This window comes from Pogona vitticeps, chromosome 2, assembly GCF_051106095.1.
Source record: "Pogona vitticeps strain Pit_001003342236 chromosome 2, PviZW2.1, whole genome shotgun sequence".
Taxonomy (NCBI): domain Eukaryota; kingdom Metazoa; phylum Chordata; class Lepidosauria; order Squamata; family Agamidae; genus Pogona; species Pogona vitticeps.
In genome coordinates, this window is record NC_135784.1 from 189,979,914 (window position 1) to 189,999,100 (window position 19,187).

Below are 19,187 nucleotides of genomic sequence, written 5' to 3' on the forward strand. Positions count from 1 at the left end.
TGCTGGGAATAAACGGTTTCCAGTCTTTACAAAGCTGGGCAATTTTGCTAGTTTATAAATAAAGGAAGTGTTACAAAGATATCAGAAGGCTCCAGAACAGTATTTTCTCAAAGAAAATACTGTAAGGGATTTTACAGGTGCTGTCCACTGCTCTGGAACCTAGATGACAGCAACTGAAAGTGAATCAATGGATCCATCAATTGGCCTCTTGGATTCCTTTCCACTGGGAACAGAGGAACATGTTACAACAGCATGCAGAGAATATAGTCTTTAAGGAAAGCCAGTGTGGAACAATAGTGTCAGACCAGAACTCAGGAGACTTGATTCCAAACTTCCCCTTTGCCACTGAGAGGTGGCAGCATGAAACCAGTCCTTCAACATTTCAGATTATCTCAGAACTTTTACTGAGGTTGTCGTAAGTCAGAAATGACCTTGATGGCACCTAACCACAACAATAACCATTAGAATGGAACCATTTAAAATACCAACCTCTCAAAACCACCACCACAACTTGGCAGATGTCAAACAGGAAGGATACATTCCAGTTACAGTTAAGCCCATTCCAGTTCCCACTGACATGCAGGGAAAAGTTACGCACATGCCTACTTCACTTTAACAGAATCATATTTTCTTTAAAAACGTTTTCATAAATAACTCATGCCCTAGGTAAAGGTAAAGGTTCCCCTTGACAATTTTTGTCCAGTCGTGTTTGACTCTAGGGGGCGGTGCTCATCCCCATTTCCAAGCCATAGAGCCAGCATTTTCTCCGAAGACAATCTTCCGTGGTCACATGGCCAGTGCGACTTAGACACGAAACGCTGTTACCTTCCCACCGAGGTGGTCCCTATTTATCTACTTGCATTTGCATGCTTTCGAACCGCTAGGTTGGCAGGAGCTGGGACAAAGTGATGGGAGCTCACTCCGTCCCGTGGATTCGATCTTACGACTGCTGGTCTTCTAACCCTGCAGCACAGGCTTCTGCAGTTTAGCCCGCAGCGCCACCACGTCCCTCAACTCATGCCCTAATAAGATACATATAAATAAATTTTAAATAAATGTTTTCATGAGCTTTTCTCCAAGTCCCCGGCAAGCCAATCACAGGACTATCTGATGAGACAGGATGAACATACAGAAGACGCTGGTGAAAATATAATTTCCCTGGCTAATATCCGGTGGCATGGGATGCTTCCTGTGGAAAGAAATGAAGGACTGCCCCTTAATTAAACCTTGAAGAGAGATGACTTTTAAAGTGGAAATTGATGTATTTCTTGGATTTCAATTACAGTCTCATCCCTAGGAGTCAGAATAATGAGATGCCTAGCATTTTACCTAGGTGCAGAATAACAGGCCTAAATTTTAATATTGAGATTTGAGAAATATGCCTTTGTCAGAAGCATTTAAAAGCCTGGCTTATACACCCATACACCTTTTTATTTCCTAGGCATTCCTGCTGACTTAGCTGTCCTATATAACATCCTAGCTATCAAAACCACAGCTTAATTATATTTAAAGAAGAGGTGATGAGAAATTTCATTCTCAAGATGCTCAGGTTTCAAGGGATGGAAGTTGGGGTATTACAGTTTTGAATTTTAATTTCCTTGCAGATTTCCAATGTTTGCATTTGAGATTTATTTGCTTGAGTCATTATAGAAGAATGTTCGTGAAACTAAAATTAAACTGATTATCTGTGAATACAGTTGCAACAACATTATTCTTTTTCTGTGTACATTTCAGATTATGCCTTTGCAGAGATGGAAGAATATTTATTCAAATATTCTTTGACTATTTGAATAAGAAGAGAACATTATTTATTCAAATATTCTACCTTCCGGTCCATCAAAGTAGAGGGTCAAATTGCATGTGTTGTTAAGCATGTAGTTTGGGATGACATGGTACTTTTAAAACCTTTTTTAAAAAAAGCATAGTTGGGCTAGATCAGAGGGTTGATAGATTTTGATTACACTTTTCCTCCTATGCTCCAGATCTAATATAATTTCCCTTCCCGGTGTTGTTGTTTTGGGGACATCATTTTTAGTGGCAATTTCTTTTTTTGCCTTCTGACAGAACTAGCAGCTTGGCTGCAGCAATATTTTTATTGAACCTGGAAGATAGGAGGAGAGGGTTTAAAGCACATACCCTTCACTGTCATAATTGTTCCCTCCTTGCTGATGGTATTTAAGGCTTTAAAATGAATAACAGCAGTGCCAAGTTATGCCCTTAATGTAAACTGCACTTTGGCCCCAAGAGGCCTGACAATTTGATCACTCAAGGCTCCATTCCATTCATGTGATGGCCAGTAGTGCTTTATAGGCACTTGAGCTTTGATTTGCAACTCAGATTTCTTCAGGGAATAAAGTTAAAACAAGTGCACATTCTTTGCAGAACCAAATCTTCTTTCAAATACCATGCTATGAAAAGAATGTGTGTGTGTGTGTGTGTGTGTGTGTGTGTGTGTGTGTGTGTGTGTGTGTGTGTGTGTGTGTGTGTGTGTGTGTGTGTGTACACGTAGGTGCACTGCTGTGCACACACACATATACACGTATATTCTTTGGAAGTTGCCAGTAGGGGATTTGGTATGATGAGCCACCAGCCTTGAGACTTTTAGGCTGCTTCTTGGAACTCGGTGAATTCAATTTCCCCACTTTTGATCATTGTGAAGGTGCAGCTGCCTACTCTTGAGATGCCCATTCATCCGCCATTGGCTAGTTGTATCCACTGGCAAACTGCTTGTCTTGGTTCTTTCAACTTGTATAGAGTTTGCATGGCATTTGGCTCGTCTTTAGACTGCTGTCTTTACAGCAGTCCTCCATGAGACTTAATATGTTACAAGTGATAACGTAGCCCTTTCAGAATCCCCTTAATTTAGGAATTACATTTAATTCAATTCCTCTTATATTAATCTAAAACTACTGAGATTGTGTACAGTGACTGCCTACATGGCAATATTCATATCACCTCATTGTTCTCCCCAGGTACTGTTTCCTATACAATGACTCTAGCAAATAGTAAGCCTTCAAGCTTGCAAGGACCTACACTTCTGTATTGGGCTCCTGTGGGCTGGTGAGTATGACTCATCCCCGCTCCATGTGCATGGGTACTACAGTGAATCAGCAATTCTGGCTATTTTCCTTTTTAAGTTGCCAACTCAAACAGCAAGGTGCCAGGTGACAATGAGTATCTGGCCATTTCCCCTGCTTTGGCTGCCTGTTTGTCTACCTGTGTGTCATCCCCACCCCCAGTAAGAATAAGAGAGACCCGTCATCTGAGTCCTGCCTCACTTTGTCATACAAACAACTATAAAATAAATATGGTTCTTCAGGCCTAAGAACTGTTCCCGGTCCATGTTCTTGTGGAAAAAAATTTCAAACCAGGATGGTGGTAGTGGTGGTGAATGGTTTAATGAACAATGGTACAATGACCGTGGTACATTCATACATCAGCTTCATAAAGTCAATGTACTTAGAGCAGGATGGACGCTATGTTGCCAAGGGATTTCAGCTCAATACGGGGAAAGAAAAGTGGAAAACATAAGGAATTACAGAAGCAACAGGAAAATAATTACCACAAATCTCATATTTTCATATTTAATGACAAAAAAAGAATCATTCAAAGAAAATCTGGTGATAATATTATTTACCACATCATTTTCCTGCCATTTAAGTTATGAAAGCAAGATTATGTAAACAAAATGCTTCCAAGAACACTGCTGAGTGTGAAATGGCCATCCTCCTCCTCCTCCACCACCACCACCACCATCTTGTGTGTAGACCAAAAGAACAGAAAAGATCTGGGTGTCAAAATCACAGAAACAGGTGCTGAATGGCTTGAATCTGATATGTTCAGATCCAGCTAAACTTAATCTTATTCTTCCATGTCAGAAGGAATTACACGTTTTCCTTGATTTTTACAAGGACAAGAGAGACACCTGCAACACATACATCCAACATGTTATGGCAGAATGGTTTCAGCGTCAACAGTGTCTTCTAATGTGACTGACAATGCTTCTATAACTTTTGGAAAACACAGTGTTTCAGAAATCAAAACAGCTCAACTCGTACAAGTGAAAACAGCTTGACTGATGCAAGTGGGATGCAAATGATTAGCTGTCTAGGTTTACTTTACATTTTGGGTTATTACGGTCTGGATCTCATGATTTATATCTCTATGGGGCAGAGTAGGTTGTGTTTTTTAACTGCTGCCATCTGCTTAGAGTAGTGTTTATGCACTAGATAGATGAAGTATAAATGAATGAATGAATGAATGAATGAATGAATGAATGTCATAAAATCCATGAAGACTTGAGCTGTGAAGCAGAAACCCTTATCCTCAAAGTATATACTGAGTTTTTCTCAGCAAAGAAGGTAGACATTGTTATGTATTCTGAGTCTGTAGAAATGGAATTACAAACTTGTTCTTTGGAATGCCTTAGCAAGGTTGCTGTCAATTCTTTCACTACGGAACAGAACTAGACTATTGGCCAATAGTGAGGCCATGGTTCTTGACAGCAGGGAAGAGCCATATGTAAAAACACTGTGGGCAGCTTCCAGTAGGAAATAATGTACCTCTCTTCCCTTTTTAAAAATATTTACCTTCTGCACAACCTAATGGGAATATTTCAGGTTGCTGTGAAGGACCTGGAATGTAACAATGTCATCTGCACAGAACTTCATGGTGTGATGGAAGGTCTGAATTCAAAATGAAAAGAAAATTAGCCCCAAGTCATTTCGGACAGTGTCTCTCCAGCTGAGAGCAGAAAATTCAGATAGGAAGCAAATATGACATATGACATGGAGCAATGGCATGATATTGAAAAATAACTTTTTTTTAAAAAAAGCAAATGTCAGGGCTCTCACTTTACAATTGTGTGAAATGGACAGATTTGGAGATCCCTGCTAGAATTCTCTGCATTGAGAATCACACTGAGATGCTAACAAACAAGGACACAGAGTGTGCCTAAAGAGCAGAATGGAAAATAGAATAGAAATTGATGGAAGTATTAAGATAAATGGCAGAAATGAAGAATCTGGTCTTTTTTGCACTTTCTGTTCCTGTATCTAATGCTTACTATGAAGGACATAACTGTGAATGAAAGATGGAAATTGACTGAGTGATAGCTTTGGAAGTTGCAGAGTTACAGGTGAAACTGAACATTAATGTGACTTCTGCAGACTTCTTAAGTTCCGAAGAAAGAACTAGAATCTACTATGCACATACAGAAGCCAGTTCAAATGAAAAATTAAAAGGAAGGAGATGTCAAGCCAATGCAGACTGAATGTAAATAAGCAAAATCGTATTTGATATCAAGTATTTTATTATGAAGCTGCCTGCCTATTTGAAGGGAGAATAAAACAGACTTAAGAGGGTGACAAAAATGAGCAAGAATCTATGCGGGGTGACCCCCACTTTCCTTAGTGTTTACTGTTTAAACGTGAATTGAAGACTAATTTGGATCTTGGAATTCTCTAACCAGCATTTAAGGTGGCAAAGCAACATGTACAACTTTGATTGTGGTTTGAAAATAGTGTCTTAAAATAGACTAAACCTTCAAGGATCCATTCTGATTTGGCAGTTGCTGATTGTCATTAAGAGGAATTTTTAAGGCTATATAATCAACAGCAAGAAAAACAATTTTGTCAGCATTTCGATCTACATAAATAAAAGTTTTTTTGTCTATCTGCAGCCTACTTGCCTGCCTGACAGCTCCTACATCACACAAAAATGGATTTCCATCAAATGTGGATAAATTTGGGATGGTCCGACTTGACTTATAGGCAAAATGTTGCACATGAAAATAACTTTAGGGCCCCCCAGTAAATGTCCTAAATGTCTGGACAGATTTTTCATTAAATTTGGTGAGCATCTTTGGGATGGTCTGATGTGAAAAACATTCTGTGTGCTGAAAATTACATGAAAATTTATCTGGGGCCTCTCAGGGCAATTACTTCAAGAACAGACCTTCGTAGAGAGCATAACAGACTACTGCAATGCTCTCTACATAGGGCTGGCCTTGAAGTCAGTATGGAAAACTCAGCAGGTGAAAAATATGGCAGCCAGATTGATCACAGGTACCAGCAGATATGAACACAAATCTCCAGTCTTGGCATGCCTGCATTGGCTCCTTATTAGCTTCCATGCTCAATTTAATGTGTTGGGCATAACCTATAAAGCCCTTAATGATTTAGGACAGTGATATTTGGCAGAACGTCTCTCCCAAAAAACAGCTACCCATCCTACACGCCTCTCACAGTTCTTCATGTCAAGCATGTAATACCCAAGGAGGTCAAAAAAGCCAATACAGTACGAGGAACGTAAATTCATCTCACTTGGCCATGCTCTGCAAACAGAAACCATGACTAGAGAAGTAAACCTCCCCTCTTCTTCTTCAGGTTCCACTATAACGGTATAAAACTGAAATTCTGTGGGATGACCTGTGTATCAGGCTAGTTGGCTTTCATATGTGGCTGCCTTCTTCTTTCTTTGTAAAACCATTCTAAGCTGTCCAAGAAATCTGTTTCAATTCTGACAGCATTATGAATTTTGACTGACTGAATCGTTTTTTGGAGTTGCCAGCCAATTTGAAGGCAAGTGAAACTACTTGCTTCAAAACTTGGTATGGGCAATGCATTCGCGAAGGCTTTCACGGCCGGGATCTAATGGTTGTTGTGGGTTTTTTGGGCTTCTTGGCCATGTTCTGAAGGTGGTTTTTCCTAACATTTCGCCAGTCTCTGTGGCCGGCATCTTCAGAGGACAGCAAACTGTGCTCCGGAGTTTGCTGTCCTCTGAAGATGCCGGCCACAGAGCCTGGCGAAACGTTAGGAAAAAACACCTTCAGAACATGGCCAAGAAGCCCAAAAAACCCACAACAACCATTGGTATGGGCACTTTGGGTTAACTTTTTCTTCTTCTTCTTCATTCTGCTGAGGTGGCCCATGCACTTCTGTCCCAACAGCCTGCCCTGAGAATATCATTGAATTATTTTGTTCCTGTGGAGTTGCAGAATAGCTACAAAGCCCCCCTCCCCATGAAATTTACTGTTGGCTAAACAAGCTTACAACCAGAGTGTTTTCTCTCTTTGCGCACTAAGATGTTTAAAAATTCCAGCCATTTTTAAATAACAGGTGTTGATTTTTAAAAAAATACAGGTGGAGAGCTGAGACAAAGATAAGATGATTCCATGGTTAGTCTTATCTAGTCCCTTCCATCCTTGGACTGATTTGGGCCATGAATGTAAAGGCAACAAGTCCCTGGTTGCACTCTGTTGTATGCTGATGTACAGACTTCAGTGTGCAAGGAGAATCACTTGGAGAGGGACATCCTTAAGACATCATTTGATTATTTATCACATCCAATTCCGTTGCTCTATCATTCTGTGACTAGATCTTGACCTTCCTTCACTGAACCCAAGATAGCTTCTTCAAGACAGTGCATGGTAGAGCCTCGCAAGTGAAGTTAGACCGAGATAATGACTGGCCTACAGTTACCCAGCGAAAAAGGTGGGGAAGAAATGAGGTGACTCAGTTCACCTAGCTGAGCAGTTCATGACTGAGGCAAATTATCCCTTTAATTTTATGAGGATTGAGGCCGTGAACCAAAACGTCTTTAAAGATCAGATCAAAGCATTGTAAATAAAGACAGCTTTGTTAGAGGTGACTGAGTGCAACTCAGCTTACATTAAAGAAAAAGCTCTTAATGGGGAACAGTATATACTGTATAGAGAGAGAGAGAGAAAGCGAGAGGAATCTCCTTGAGCTTTCCAAGCTGTCCTTCACTTGCTCTTACTTATGCTGAGCTTTCCTTTCAGCCTTTAGTGATAATCTTAGGTTTGCTGGTTTTCCTTTCTTCCACTCCACATTTCTTCTTGACCAGGATAGAAGTGATTGCTTGCTCTTGTTCTGAAGAGATGTGACTATGGTTCCCAAAATCTTCACCCTAGTTGCCTTGAATGAGGATTTTCATTAAACCTATTTTGATGTATTTCTGTAATAAACCTTTCTAACTGCCCTAGAATAAGAAGTCAAAATGTGACCCTTTCTAAAGGGAGAAATGTCCCTTTCTAAAGGGAGAAATGTGCACACCTAACTACAGTACAGTATCCAGTTTTCAGTGGCTAAATCCAAAGGTTACCTTGGCTGCTCCTTAATGCCACTTGCTCTGCTAGTAAGATTCACCTGAGCGAAACTTTCTTTTCAAAAAGGAAGGAAGGCCTTTTTTGTGCAGACAAGCCTCTGCAAATTTACTGAGTTCTAACTTTTGTCTGTGGTGACTAATATCTTGTTCCCAATGGCCGGCAACACTGTTAAAAGAAATGAGGGCAAAAAGGGAAGATAAAGAGAAGTGAACAAAATGGCAGGTAGTCAGTCTCTCTGTCTCTCTGTCTCTCTCTGTGTGTTTAAATCAGACTGAAAATGGAAAATTTAGGGGGCAAAATAATGGTACAGTGGGTGTATACATGGCTAGTAACATATCTGAAGAACTGACTAAGTGGAAGTTCAGTAACTTTGAAAAAGTCAGCAAGGCAAGAAGTTGGCATTTCAACATGCTTTTTTGATACAGCACTTTATTTTGAAGAGTAAAGAGAATTCAGATCATACACTGCAAAGGTATAGTAATTAATCAGAAATCATTCCGGGATCCTGGTCAGTCTGATAAATCAAATTGCAGCCAGTTTTTGAAAACTCATCAAAAGAGGACCCAAACTTTATCAAAACACCACTTATTTAACAACCTTTACATGATGGTACTCTTTGTGTTCTTCAGAGATGTTTAAAATAATTTTGAAGAAAATTCCACATCGCTGGTGGTCACCTTCATTTCCCTGTCTTTTATAGAAGTAAATCAAAGAAGCCCCAAAGCAATGGCTCACAGAAATCCAACTGACTCTGTATGCAAGTACACTGTATGCAAAGTCCACCTGAGCTGGTTATTCAATGCTAATTAAGTCAGAAGAGGTTCAGAACGCATTCTCTTCCTGCTGGAGATTTCTTCAGTTTAGACAAAAACAGAAAAGGAATTAGAATTTGGATACCTTTCAGAAAGAGGACCTACTTAATTCTGGGAAGAAATAATTGAGAGTACTGGAGAGTTCTCAGATAATGACCACCACTGATTTAAAGAAAAAGAAAGAAAGAAAGCAAAACTCCCGCATATTCAGGGTATGGCACCACTGGTCTTATTCATTTTGTGTTTCCTGGCCAAGCGGAAGGATGATGGTATTAAAATCATTATTTCCAGGCTCATAAATATAAATTCAATGAGCTCATAACCTTGACTGCAAATACAAAGCTGAAATTGTGGTGCAAAAATTTCTTCTCTGTCACTGATTTTAGTTTATGCCACAAAATCTATCAAGCTTCCATTCCTGTTCCCATCATACATACCCAAGTGAGTGATGAATATGAATGTCTAACCTTTTCATGGTGCCACTCATAGGCTTCTCAGCTGGAATTCTCTCCACTCCAGAAATCCCCATAAGACTGGGTACTAAGTCAACAGGATGTTTTGTTGTGTTCTATAGCTGCTACACAACACCAAAAAAGTAGTAACTTGTGAGCTGGAAGCCACAGAAAGGAGCTATCCAGGAGTGGCAGCTGTGAGCTTCACCTGTATCTCAGCTTTCCCCCCACCCTTTCCAAAATTGACGGGAGGTTTTAGACTCTGTCTTGCCTCCCAAACTAGACTCCTAAAACATCACCTTGTTTACTGCTCCAGCAGAAGTTGTCTAGTACAGCATCTAATCATCATGAGTGTCAGAAGTGGGGAAGCAGCTTTTACTAGTTCCACTGACAGTTGTCAGCAGCATATACCCTGTTTTCCTGAAAATAAGACCTAACCTGAAAATAAGCCCTAGCATGATTTTTCAGGATGCTCGTAATATAAGCCCTACCCCCAAAATTGATTAGTCATCCTTCAGTCTCGAGAGACTATGGTAGCGTGCTCTATATGGAGGACTTGGAACAGCATCTAGTGTGGCTGAGGAGGCCAATTCGAGAGTGACCATCCCTTCCACACTGAAGACAAATACAATCTGTCCCCTGTCCAGCTCTGATTTTGCTGCTTTTGGGACTGCCTCCTTACCCCCAAAATAAGCCCCAGTGAAGTGAAACCCTGCCGTCCACCATTGTGCAGCAATCAGAAAAAGATGACAGGACTGTGTTTGAATAAATGTAGATTGTTGTACATATAAAAAATAAAACATCCCCTGAAAATAAGCCCAAATGCATTTTTGGAGCAAAAATTAATATAAGACCCTGTCTTAGTTTTGGGGAAACACAGTAAAAATGTCTTTCCCCTGAGTTCCTGGCATCTGCCAGAGAGACATTGCCCTCCATTCCTTTATTCCACCAGTGCAGTGACTATTTATTTATTCAAAATAATTAGTACTCTGCCTTTCTCCTTGAAAAGGACCCAAGGCGGCTTACAACATTGAAAGACAATAATTAAAGTTGAAAACAATGAGTATACAACTGTGGTTAACATCATTAAAACACACTTTTTAAGCTAAGAACAATGAGTATAAAGAGGTACATCATTAAATGGCAATATTAAAGCTGAGAACAACATATATAAATATTTTTTTAAAATGCTCAAGGAGAAAAGTGTTAAATGGGTAGGAGGCGAGGGCAGAGGCAGTATGAGGAACGAAGGAAGGCTTACAAGCGAGGGAGCACTGGGTTATATCTTCCAATTTTTGAACTTGCCTCAGAATTTTCTTTTCCTTGAGTTTGGAAAAGGTTCTGTTTCCCAAACTCTGTTTTGAGCCTGCTGAAAGAGCTTAGTAGTTACCGCCATTTTAAAAGGAAACTTCCATATACTTCTGGAGCACTGAAGGAGCGGGACATTCATTCTGAACTCAGAAGAATGCAGTTCAACCACACGAGGCAGTGGCTTTTCAGCTTCACGAAGCCTTCATATTTGCTGTTTTTCTTGGGCCAACAATGCTTAACAGATTATAGCAACCCACAACTGTCCGTTGCATTGTTAAAAATGACACAAGACAGCCTCCAGTTTTTGCAGTTCTTTTCTAGAAAGATTTGGCTGCAATGCCTGCCCGCCCATTCCACCTTTTGCCACAACTGTCCATCAACAACAATATTTGGGAAAAATGGATGTGAAAAAATTAGAAGCATTCTCTTAAAGACAGGAAACCCTTTTTCACTTAATGAAAAGTACCGCGCAATGCACTTTTTTTTGTTCCCCGTTGTAACAATTTCATGCAAGAGAACAAGGTACAGCACATTTCAAGGTTGACAAGGCATTGCCGTTTAGACTTCTTAGTCATTAGGGAGGTCACACATATTTGAAAAGTCCATAATTACCTCTGTTAAGTGACGCTGAACTGTTTATATCGCCAGTGATGAAGGAGGATTCTGACTGCTTTCGAACAGTGTCATTCCACATCCTGCGAATGCGGCTCTGGAGAAGAAGAAGAGGAAGGGACAGAAGGTGAAATTCATGAAGAGTGTCTCTAGTATGCAAGGACTTGCTTCCTTTTGATTCTATGAAGACGGTGGCCTCTGATGTTTCAGGTGTAAGGCACGGTATTTGGGTTTGCAGCTTGAAACCTTTCTTGGCTGAGCAAAGAACACCTTTACATGTCATACCTATTAGGGCCAGTGTCCTATTTGTAACTGGAAGCCGACAAGGAGGACAAGAAGACAGTTACCTTCCATACTTAAAAAAACATCAAACACCTTCATATACTTCTCACATTCTGATGCATATAATTCATGTCCCAGGGAATAGCATAGGGTCCATGCTTACCCAAGGTGTTGCTTGGCTTGAATTGAAGACAAAGTGCAAAACAGTGACAGAGGGCTAGATCAAGTCCTAAAAGGAAGATGCTCTGAATGTGTCTGGAGGATACCAAGCATTTTTTCCAGAAATCAGCTTCTCTTTTTTGCTAGCAGTACTCACATACAGCTACAGAGAAGCTACAGCTGATGGTGCCCCCTTATTTGTCCTTTGTCCTCTGCTATATTATAGACAATCTAGTCATTCTTCACTATTCATCAGTTGCCCGGATGCAAGAACTTAAACTTTATACATACTAAAATATGGCAGTCTTTGCTTGTTATGTATGCCATCTACTGGGAGAACATTGAGGCTGCTCTGAAATGTGGTAAACTGAGATATGGCTATTGTACTGTATCTAATCAGGATGTGCATGAATCATGAGGAAATACTGGATAAAACCCAGTAGAAAGGCACAGCTAGAGTAGGCCTATTGAATCAATGAAACCTACAGAGGAGTTGATTCACCAAATCACCCTGATTCAATGGGCCTGATTCAATGGGCCTATTCTGGATTTTAGCCACTATGACTGTTTCTGCTGGACCAGATGCAAAGATTCATCCTTGCAGTCTATTCCTCAAAAACAGCCAAAATACAAGCAGAACATGTTATTAACAACTATTCCTTCTTGTTTGTCCAAAGCATATGTCAATCAGAAGCATGCTGCCTCTGAAGATGGAGATACATATGTGCCTGAAACATTTTTTTAAAAAAGGTATTTCAGGGATGAAATAACAAATATGTTAATTAGGCAAAACTCTGCCGAAGGGATGAGGCTGGTTGGTCAGTGGGGTACATCATACTGTACATTTTAATAGAAATAAGTCATGTGAAGTGGTGTGTACAGAACAGAACTGGTTTACATGCTACTGAAAATTTAAGTTTGAGGTGGATGATTTAAGAAGCTCCAAAAAGTATTTGAGGTCTAATTATTAAATATGTGCTTGGAAGGTAGGATACGTTTAGAAATAGCGCAATCACCAATAGCTGCAGTAATGCATGTTTTAAATTCTAATTGCAGTATAGACCTAAAATTAGGTATCCTGTTGCTAGTCACAATTGGACACTAATCAACTGCTGAAGGCTAAATTAATCCCTATATTAACTCCATGGAGTTAATGAGTCTACCCTATCTGAGTCTAGTAACAGCAAACTGACCACAAAAATGTATTGGATTTTCATAGGAAAATGGAACAAGTAAAAACAATTCTGAACAACTGAAGATGACATTGCAGACAAAATATTCATTTTGGTGTTTAAAAATGTTGGAATAATGGGAAAAAAATGTGTAGTATAGATCAGGCTTCATACTTTCAGTATGTTCTAATTCAAAACTACATCATAAACAGAGAGTACGTGTGAAATCTACCCAGAATGGGTAGGAAAACTTTGCTGAATAACTATTATTCAGTGAAGAATGCTTACTGAGCAATTAAGTACTTGGGCATTGTATTAATTTTCCTGACCAAGTTAAACAGCACTTTTTACCTGAGACCCTGTGGAATACCGTCCAGGGGTTCGCGACCCAGATGTTTTTCCTGAGCCAATGGAGCTTTCTGTACTTTTCCCACTACAGCAATGTGTACGCAGGCATTTCCCATATTCTTTACGTACCTAAGCAATTGAAAAGCAGTATTGATTAGCAGAAAACCCATTCTTCAGCTTTGACATTTGATTAAATAGCGCTTTCCCCCCTTGTTTATTACATCTGGCAATTTTATATTTAACACACATCAGTTTCCTAAGGAATTGCTTCTAGGATGTTCATTGACAACTTTAGCCCTGCCAAGGCAATCAAAGCAATGCAACATAAACCGCTCATTAAAGTTATTACTGAAAATCAATATCCTTTAAGATATATGTGAACAACTGTTTACTTTCTGTCATGACTGCAAAAACTGTCTCTCGAAGAGAGAAAAAAACACAAAGTTTTCAATTTTCTTCCACCTTTCTGAGTGGGAACACAGGTTCTTTACTCTGAATTTTTTCTCCCCTGAATTGCACTGGGGTCACAATCTCTCAAGTGCAGCTGGCTAGAAGTCATTGGTGTATAATGTGCCATAAGGTTGAATTGTACTTATGACAACCCCTTTTTCCCTGGTGTTTCTAGGTATGGAGTAGTCAGAAGTGGCTGATCAGTCCCTTTTTCTGGGGCTGTGCAACTTGCCCAAGGCTACCTAGGTTTGCTCCTTCTGGGTGTCACAGCTGGGAATCAAATTTCTTATGTGCTGGTGCTATCCAGCCAGCTACCATTGACATAAACACACTTGGACAATATCTGAAACTTATCATTATCACTTCATTGAAATGTCTGAATGTAAACAATCCCCAAACGTCTGTGCCCTTAAATGCTGATGCTCAACTGAGCTTCTTGGGGCAACCATATGCCTTTTGCTACTTGGTCACCTGGTGAGCCCCCTAAGCCTACAGACTACCACTGTTTATAGAAGCCGGGCTGGAACAGCAGGATTGTGTGAGTTGTGCTACCAAGGCAACAGGGGAGGGGCTGTCGAATCCTCAAATTGACCTGTGACCAAGTTGCCTAGTGGAACAGAATAAGCTTATTTGATTGTTTTAAACTCCAATATGTCTCGCTCTCTTGTTCTGGGGAGATGAAAAAAAGAATCAAATGCCTCCCAGAGACCTTTGGTTCTACAAACTATAAACTGCACATGCATTCAGGAGGTCCTCCTCTTCAGACATTTTGCTGTCTATGTACAAAAAAAACAACAATGATGCAAAGGGGACGGCTCAGTTGCTTCTAAGTGTCTTGATTACAACTGGGTGGCAATGACTGAATATTTATTTATTTATTTATTTATTTATTTATTTATTTATTTATTTATTTATTTATTTATTTATTTATTTATTTATTTATTTGATTTATACCCCACCCTCCTAGACAGCGTCTACTTGGACTACAGGTTCTTTAAGCTATTTCTTGTGGTTTTCTACTCAAAATCTCCTGTGAAATTTAGGAAGAACTGTCAGATTCTCTGGCATGGCTGGCTGGTATTAGCAATCTCATTCCCTTACGCAGAGAAGGGGCTATTGAAAAGTTCAAAGAAAAAAAAAGGTCTAGATTCTGTAGATGTTTCCTGTGGGCAAAAGTACTTTGGTTTGTAGCCCTATGTGGGCTAGTATTTCCTTGAATTTCAGTTTATTATTAGCTTGCACCAGAATTGAATCTAAGAGATTATCCCAGACATTTGGAGTATGAGAATGACTACCAGCTCAGCCTAAGAACTCATATAACCTGAGCCACAGGTTTCTTTTCATGACCTTCTTGGGCAACATACTGTAGTTCAAGAGTCCAGGTGGATGGTATTTAAACCAGGCCATCACCTGCAGTCTATTCTTCATAACTTTAGGCACCCCTTCCATCTTTGCTCCTTGGACCACACATACACAATTCTGATAAAGGTAGAACTCTTGTCCTGAGGATAGAAGCAGGAACTTAAAAATCTTAAGCCTTACAATCCACAATGAGGGTCTTCTTGACCCATTTATTGCAAGGATCTTTGGGACTTCCTTGGTCTTTTGAGGGAATGGCTACAGACCTTAATATCACTACAAGAGCACAATTGGGACCCCTGCTGATAAGGGCTAAAGCTTTATTGGCCAGCAAGAGAGATGTCTGAGCTGTGAACCAAGAACAAGAACAGTCGTGGGTGATGACGGATAGTGCTTTACACTATAACGGCTTCACACTATAGTGCTGTCCCTCAAATTCCAGGCTTCCTTTTGGTCACACCACTGACAAACTCTGGAAACAAGTTTCTTCCAGCTCCTGTCTTCATGCCATAGCTTGCCCCCTCAGCAGGATTGGCACCGGCCTCAGGAAAGACTATCTTTGTTGTTGTTTAGTCGTTAAGTCGTGTCCGACTCTTCGTGACCCCATGAACCAGAGCACGCCAGGCCCTCCTGTCTTCCACTGCCTCCTGGAGTTTGGTCAAATTCATGTTGGTCGCTTTGATGACACTTTCCAAAGACTATCTAGACTTCTCTTTATCCCAGCTATGTACCACTTCCCTCTGCTAGTATTTAAATGGAAGCCTCTTCATACCCAGCTTGCCATCTTTTTTCCCTTTAACATTCTAGCCTGCTTCTGGCTTCGGTGCTTGGAGCGATGTGTGCACCTGGATTTTATTTTACTTCCCAGTCCACATGAACATCCCTGCATCTCTAACGGTCAGACACTGTATTCATTTTAGAGCGGAGGAACACTAAAGCACAGAAATAATTTTTGACTCTAAAGCAGCCAGTGACTTCAAGGAAGTGAATTCGTAAGCAAGAATATTCTTCCAGTTAAGTAACAGTAAATTAAGTCACAGGAAATCCTTCAGTAAAGCCCCCATAAGAGCCTCCTTGGCTTTTACGGCCTCTAAGAGAAACCCTTTTCTCAGGTCTGTCACCCTCACAGGCCTTTTTGGTGAGGATATAAGAGAGAGTCTTTTCAGTGGCTGCTCCCAGGTTGAGGAATACCTTGCTTCAGGAAGCCAGGCCAAGCCTCCCTCTATAGTTTTTCCGCTGGCAATCAAAGGTCATTCGTTTTAGTCAGACTATCAGCAACAGAACTGGGCAGCTGAGAAAGCAACAGTATTGGGAGATGCTGCAAGTTTCACTTAAGAAAAAAGACACTCCTTCCAGCACCATTGCCAATGAACCACACCCATGGACTACATTCAAACCATTCCATTCCACAAAAGATGAAACCCCATTTTAGTTTCTCATCCTTCACAAAAACCTATGAGGGTATCTGTTTCTTCCAGCAACTCTGCCCTCATTCTTGTTCTGGGTTTGTTTGTAAGAAGCGCCCGCCTCTGACTTTCTTTTGCCTTCTGCTCACCAGGATAGTCTAAGAGTTTCTTTTCCAGAAGTTCCAAAATGGTGGCGGTGGTGAATTACAGTATCTCTTATCTTACACACATAATAAGACCTTCCCTCAGCACTGAACCACAGCAACGTCCTGCCTTCCCATAGATCCAACTCTCAGAACTCTGCAGAGTGGCCCTGGACACATGCTGAGGCCAAGCTTCTCAGCATAAGGGGTGAGCCTATCATCCTCCCACAAAAAATATATTCTTTCAGAAGGTGCATACACACACAAGCTCCAAAACGCACACATGCCCCTATACCAGGGGTCACCAACCGCTGGTCCGTGGCCTGGTGCCAGTCGTGGGCTTCCTGGAACTGGGCTGCAGAGACAGATCTCTGCCCCCCCCACATGCACACACGGCGGGCGTGTCACGCTTGCGGGTGGGCATGTTGTGCTAGCGAGTGGGTGTGTCATGCTCGTACACATGCGTGACATGCCCCTCTGAAAGTGCGACACGCCCCTCCATAAGCACAACCCTGCCCTTGAGTGCGGAGGTGCCTCCCCCCGAGCCCACACCCCCAAACCGGTCCGCAGTCCCAAAAAGGTTGGGGACCGCTGCCCTATACAATATAGGAATAGATAAATTAGTTTATTTTCAGTCTTTGTCTTGTGTGCTTGAGCTCCTTGCATTATTAAATACCTCCCCCACCTTTCTCTTTATTATGCTTATTTTAAATTCACATATCTTAGATATAATAATAATTACCCCTCTAGATCTTGGGTTACTCAGTACTTTCTCATAGATAGCCATGTATATAATGTCTGCATAAAATTTCAATTTAAATAAGTATCTACTATGCATTTGTAAATATATATTCTCCCCAGATATGCATTTCTATTATCATGTATCACTAATAATTTCTTCCTTTCTTTTTTGAGCAAACTGCACCTGAGGGCATGTGGAAGCTGGAAGCATGTTCCAGTCAGTACTTAAACCAGAGCAGTGCCAATGTAGCCCATACTCATACTACTAATACCATGTATCCAATAATACCCGTTTACTTCAAACTCTGCTTACGATACTCATGGCATGTTAATGGTTATGAGAACTGGCCCAAAATCTAGCCATGGCCTAATGAAATGCAAGGCACTTTCAATAACTTCCTGGTGTAGTTTCCAGGAAATAAAAGAATTCAAGTGGTAACCGCAGTCACAATAGTACCTTACCTTCTTCTGGAGGACACAGTGGAAAATAAATATAAACATTCCCTGCAGAGAATTGAAAATGGTGAAGAGGTATGCCATGATGACTGTGCTTTCATTGATATACATCAGTCCAAAGGCCCAAGTCAGTCCTAGTAGGCAGAGCAGAGCTATGGCCCCTATAACCCATGACCTGTGGAGAAACAGACACAGAAAGGAAAGACAGAAAGGAAAAGTGTCTTTGCTGCACAGATAATACAACACAATAAGCATTTCATGCTGTTCTTTGAGAAGAAGAAATGCATTGCATGGATATTTGTGAGAAATGCATGTCTTGAATTCAATGCAGTCTATTACCAAATACAGAAGCTGGAGGAAAATACACAGATGATAATGTTATGGGTATGAAATGTCTCATTAGGAAAGCAATTTGGTAGCATTTTTCTCTGGCCAGTAGCACTGTAAATGAAGTGAAGTATGTGGATGCTCTATGGCAGAGTAAAACACAGCATATCTCAAATTTGCCTCCATTCCTTCAGTGTTGATTGCTTTAAGGGACAATTTTTGCAAGCATTCGCCCTAGAATCCCACTGAAAAGATCGGGGAAAAGCATATTTGTGCTTTCAGATTTTCAAAGAGGCTTGTGCACTATACAATTTGTTATTTTTCTTGAGTGTACATTTTCGGCAGTTAGCCTGACCCCCAGTTCTTTGTAAATTAGACTCCCCAAAGGACTGCAATTTAACTCAACTGAAATAAAATATAAATACAGTTTAGGGACAATTTTTCCTCTCAGGAAGTTCTCTGTGATTGCCTTTGCAATTGTTAGTGTCCATTGAGTCAAGGAGTAAATTTAAATACTGTCTGGCCTTCACAAGAAATGTTGGAATTATTGAGTTTTAGCACTGAAAAAGGAGTGACAACTATGCCTGCCTCCACGGAGAATGGGAAAAATGCTTTTCTGCACACAAAGCCAAGACAGATCCAGGGAGTTAAGTAGCAGCTGGGCAAATCTGTTTCAGAAGATTCTGGTGCAGGTTGCAACAGATAGGTATCTTAACCCTCTGTTTAAAACCAGAAAAACAATATGCCAAAGGAGTGCTCAGGATTTTTGAAGATGGTAACGGTGAACAACAACAGCAGCAAATCTCAGGAGGGGAAATGATTAAGCAAACCCCCTCTTCTTTCTGAAAGATGCTTTTCTGATTTCAGAAAAGGCATTCTGGTGATATTACATGGATCTGCATGTAATGTTTATTTTGCCTCTAATGAAATTGGCATATTGGCAATAAGAAATTGGCATTTCCAGCAGCAGCCAGAATAACAATGTGTTGTCAAGTTGAATTCAAATGATGTGACTTTCCCAGGGTTTTC

The 19,187-nt window shown here is 40.5% G+C and overlaps 1 protein-coding gene across 26 annotated transcripts in view; it reads right to left on the minus strand.

Annotated features, from left to right (window-relative positions):
* The window catches only part of ADGRL3 (adhesion G protein-coupled receptor L3), a 662,256-nt gene that overhangs the window by 44,274 nt on the left and 598,795 nt on the right, over nucleotides 1-19,187 (minus strand). For 25 of the 26 annotated variants that reach the window (XR_013542364.1, XR_013542366.1, XR_013542369.1 and 22 more), the window contains 3 exons: nucleotides 17,838-18,006; nucleotides 13,280-13,405; nucleotides 11,316-11,412 (listed from right to left, as the gene is read on the minus strand). Coding sequence is in view for 19 of the 26 variants with exons in the window: in XM_072991729.2 (XP_072847830.1) it covers nucleotides 11,316-11,412; nucleotides 13,280-13,405; nucleotides 17,838-18,006 (392 nt within the window). In the remaining 7 variants the exon portion in view is untranslated. Of the gene's footprint in view, nucleotides 1-6,893; nucleotides 8,982-11,315; nucleotides 11,413-13,279; nucleotides 13,406-17,837; nucleotides 18,007-19,187 lie in introns of those variants that run through there. The other variant, XM_078386756.1, reaches the window with a different exon arrangement.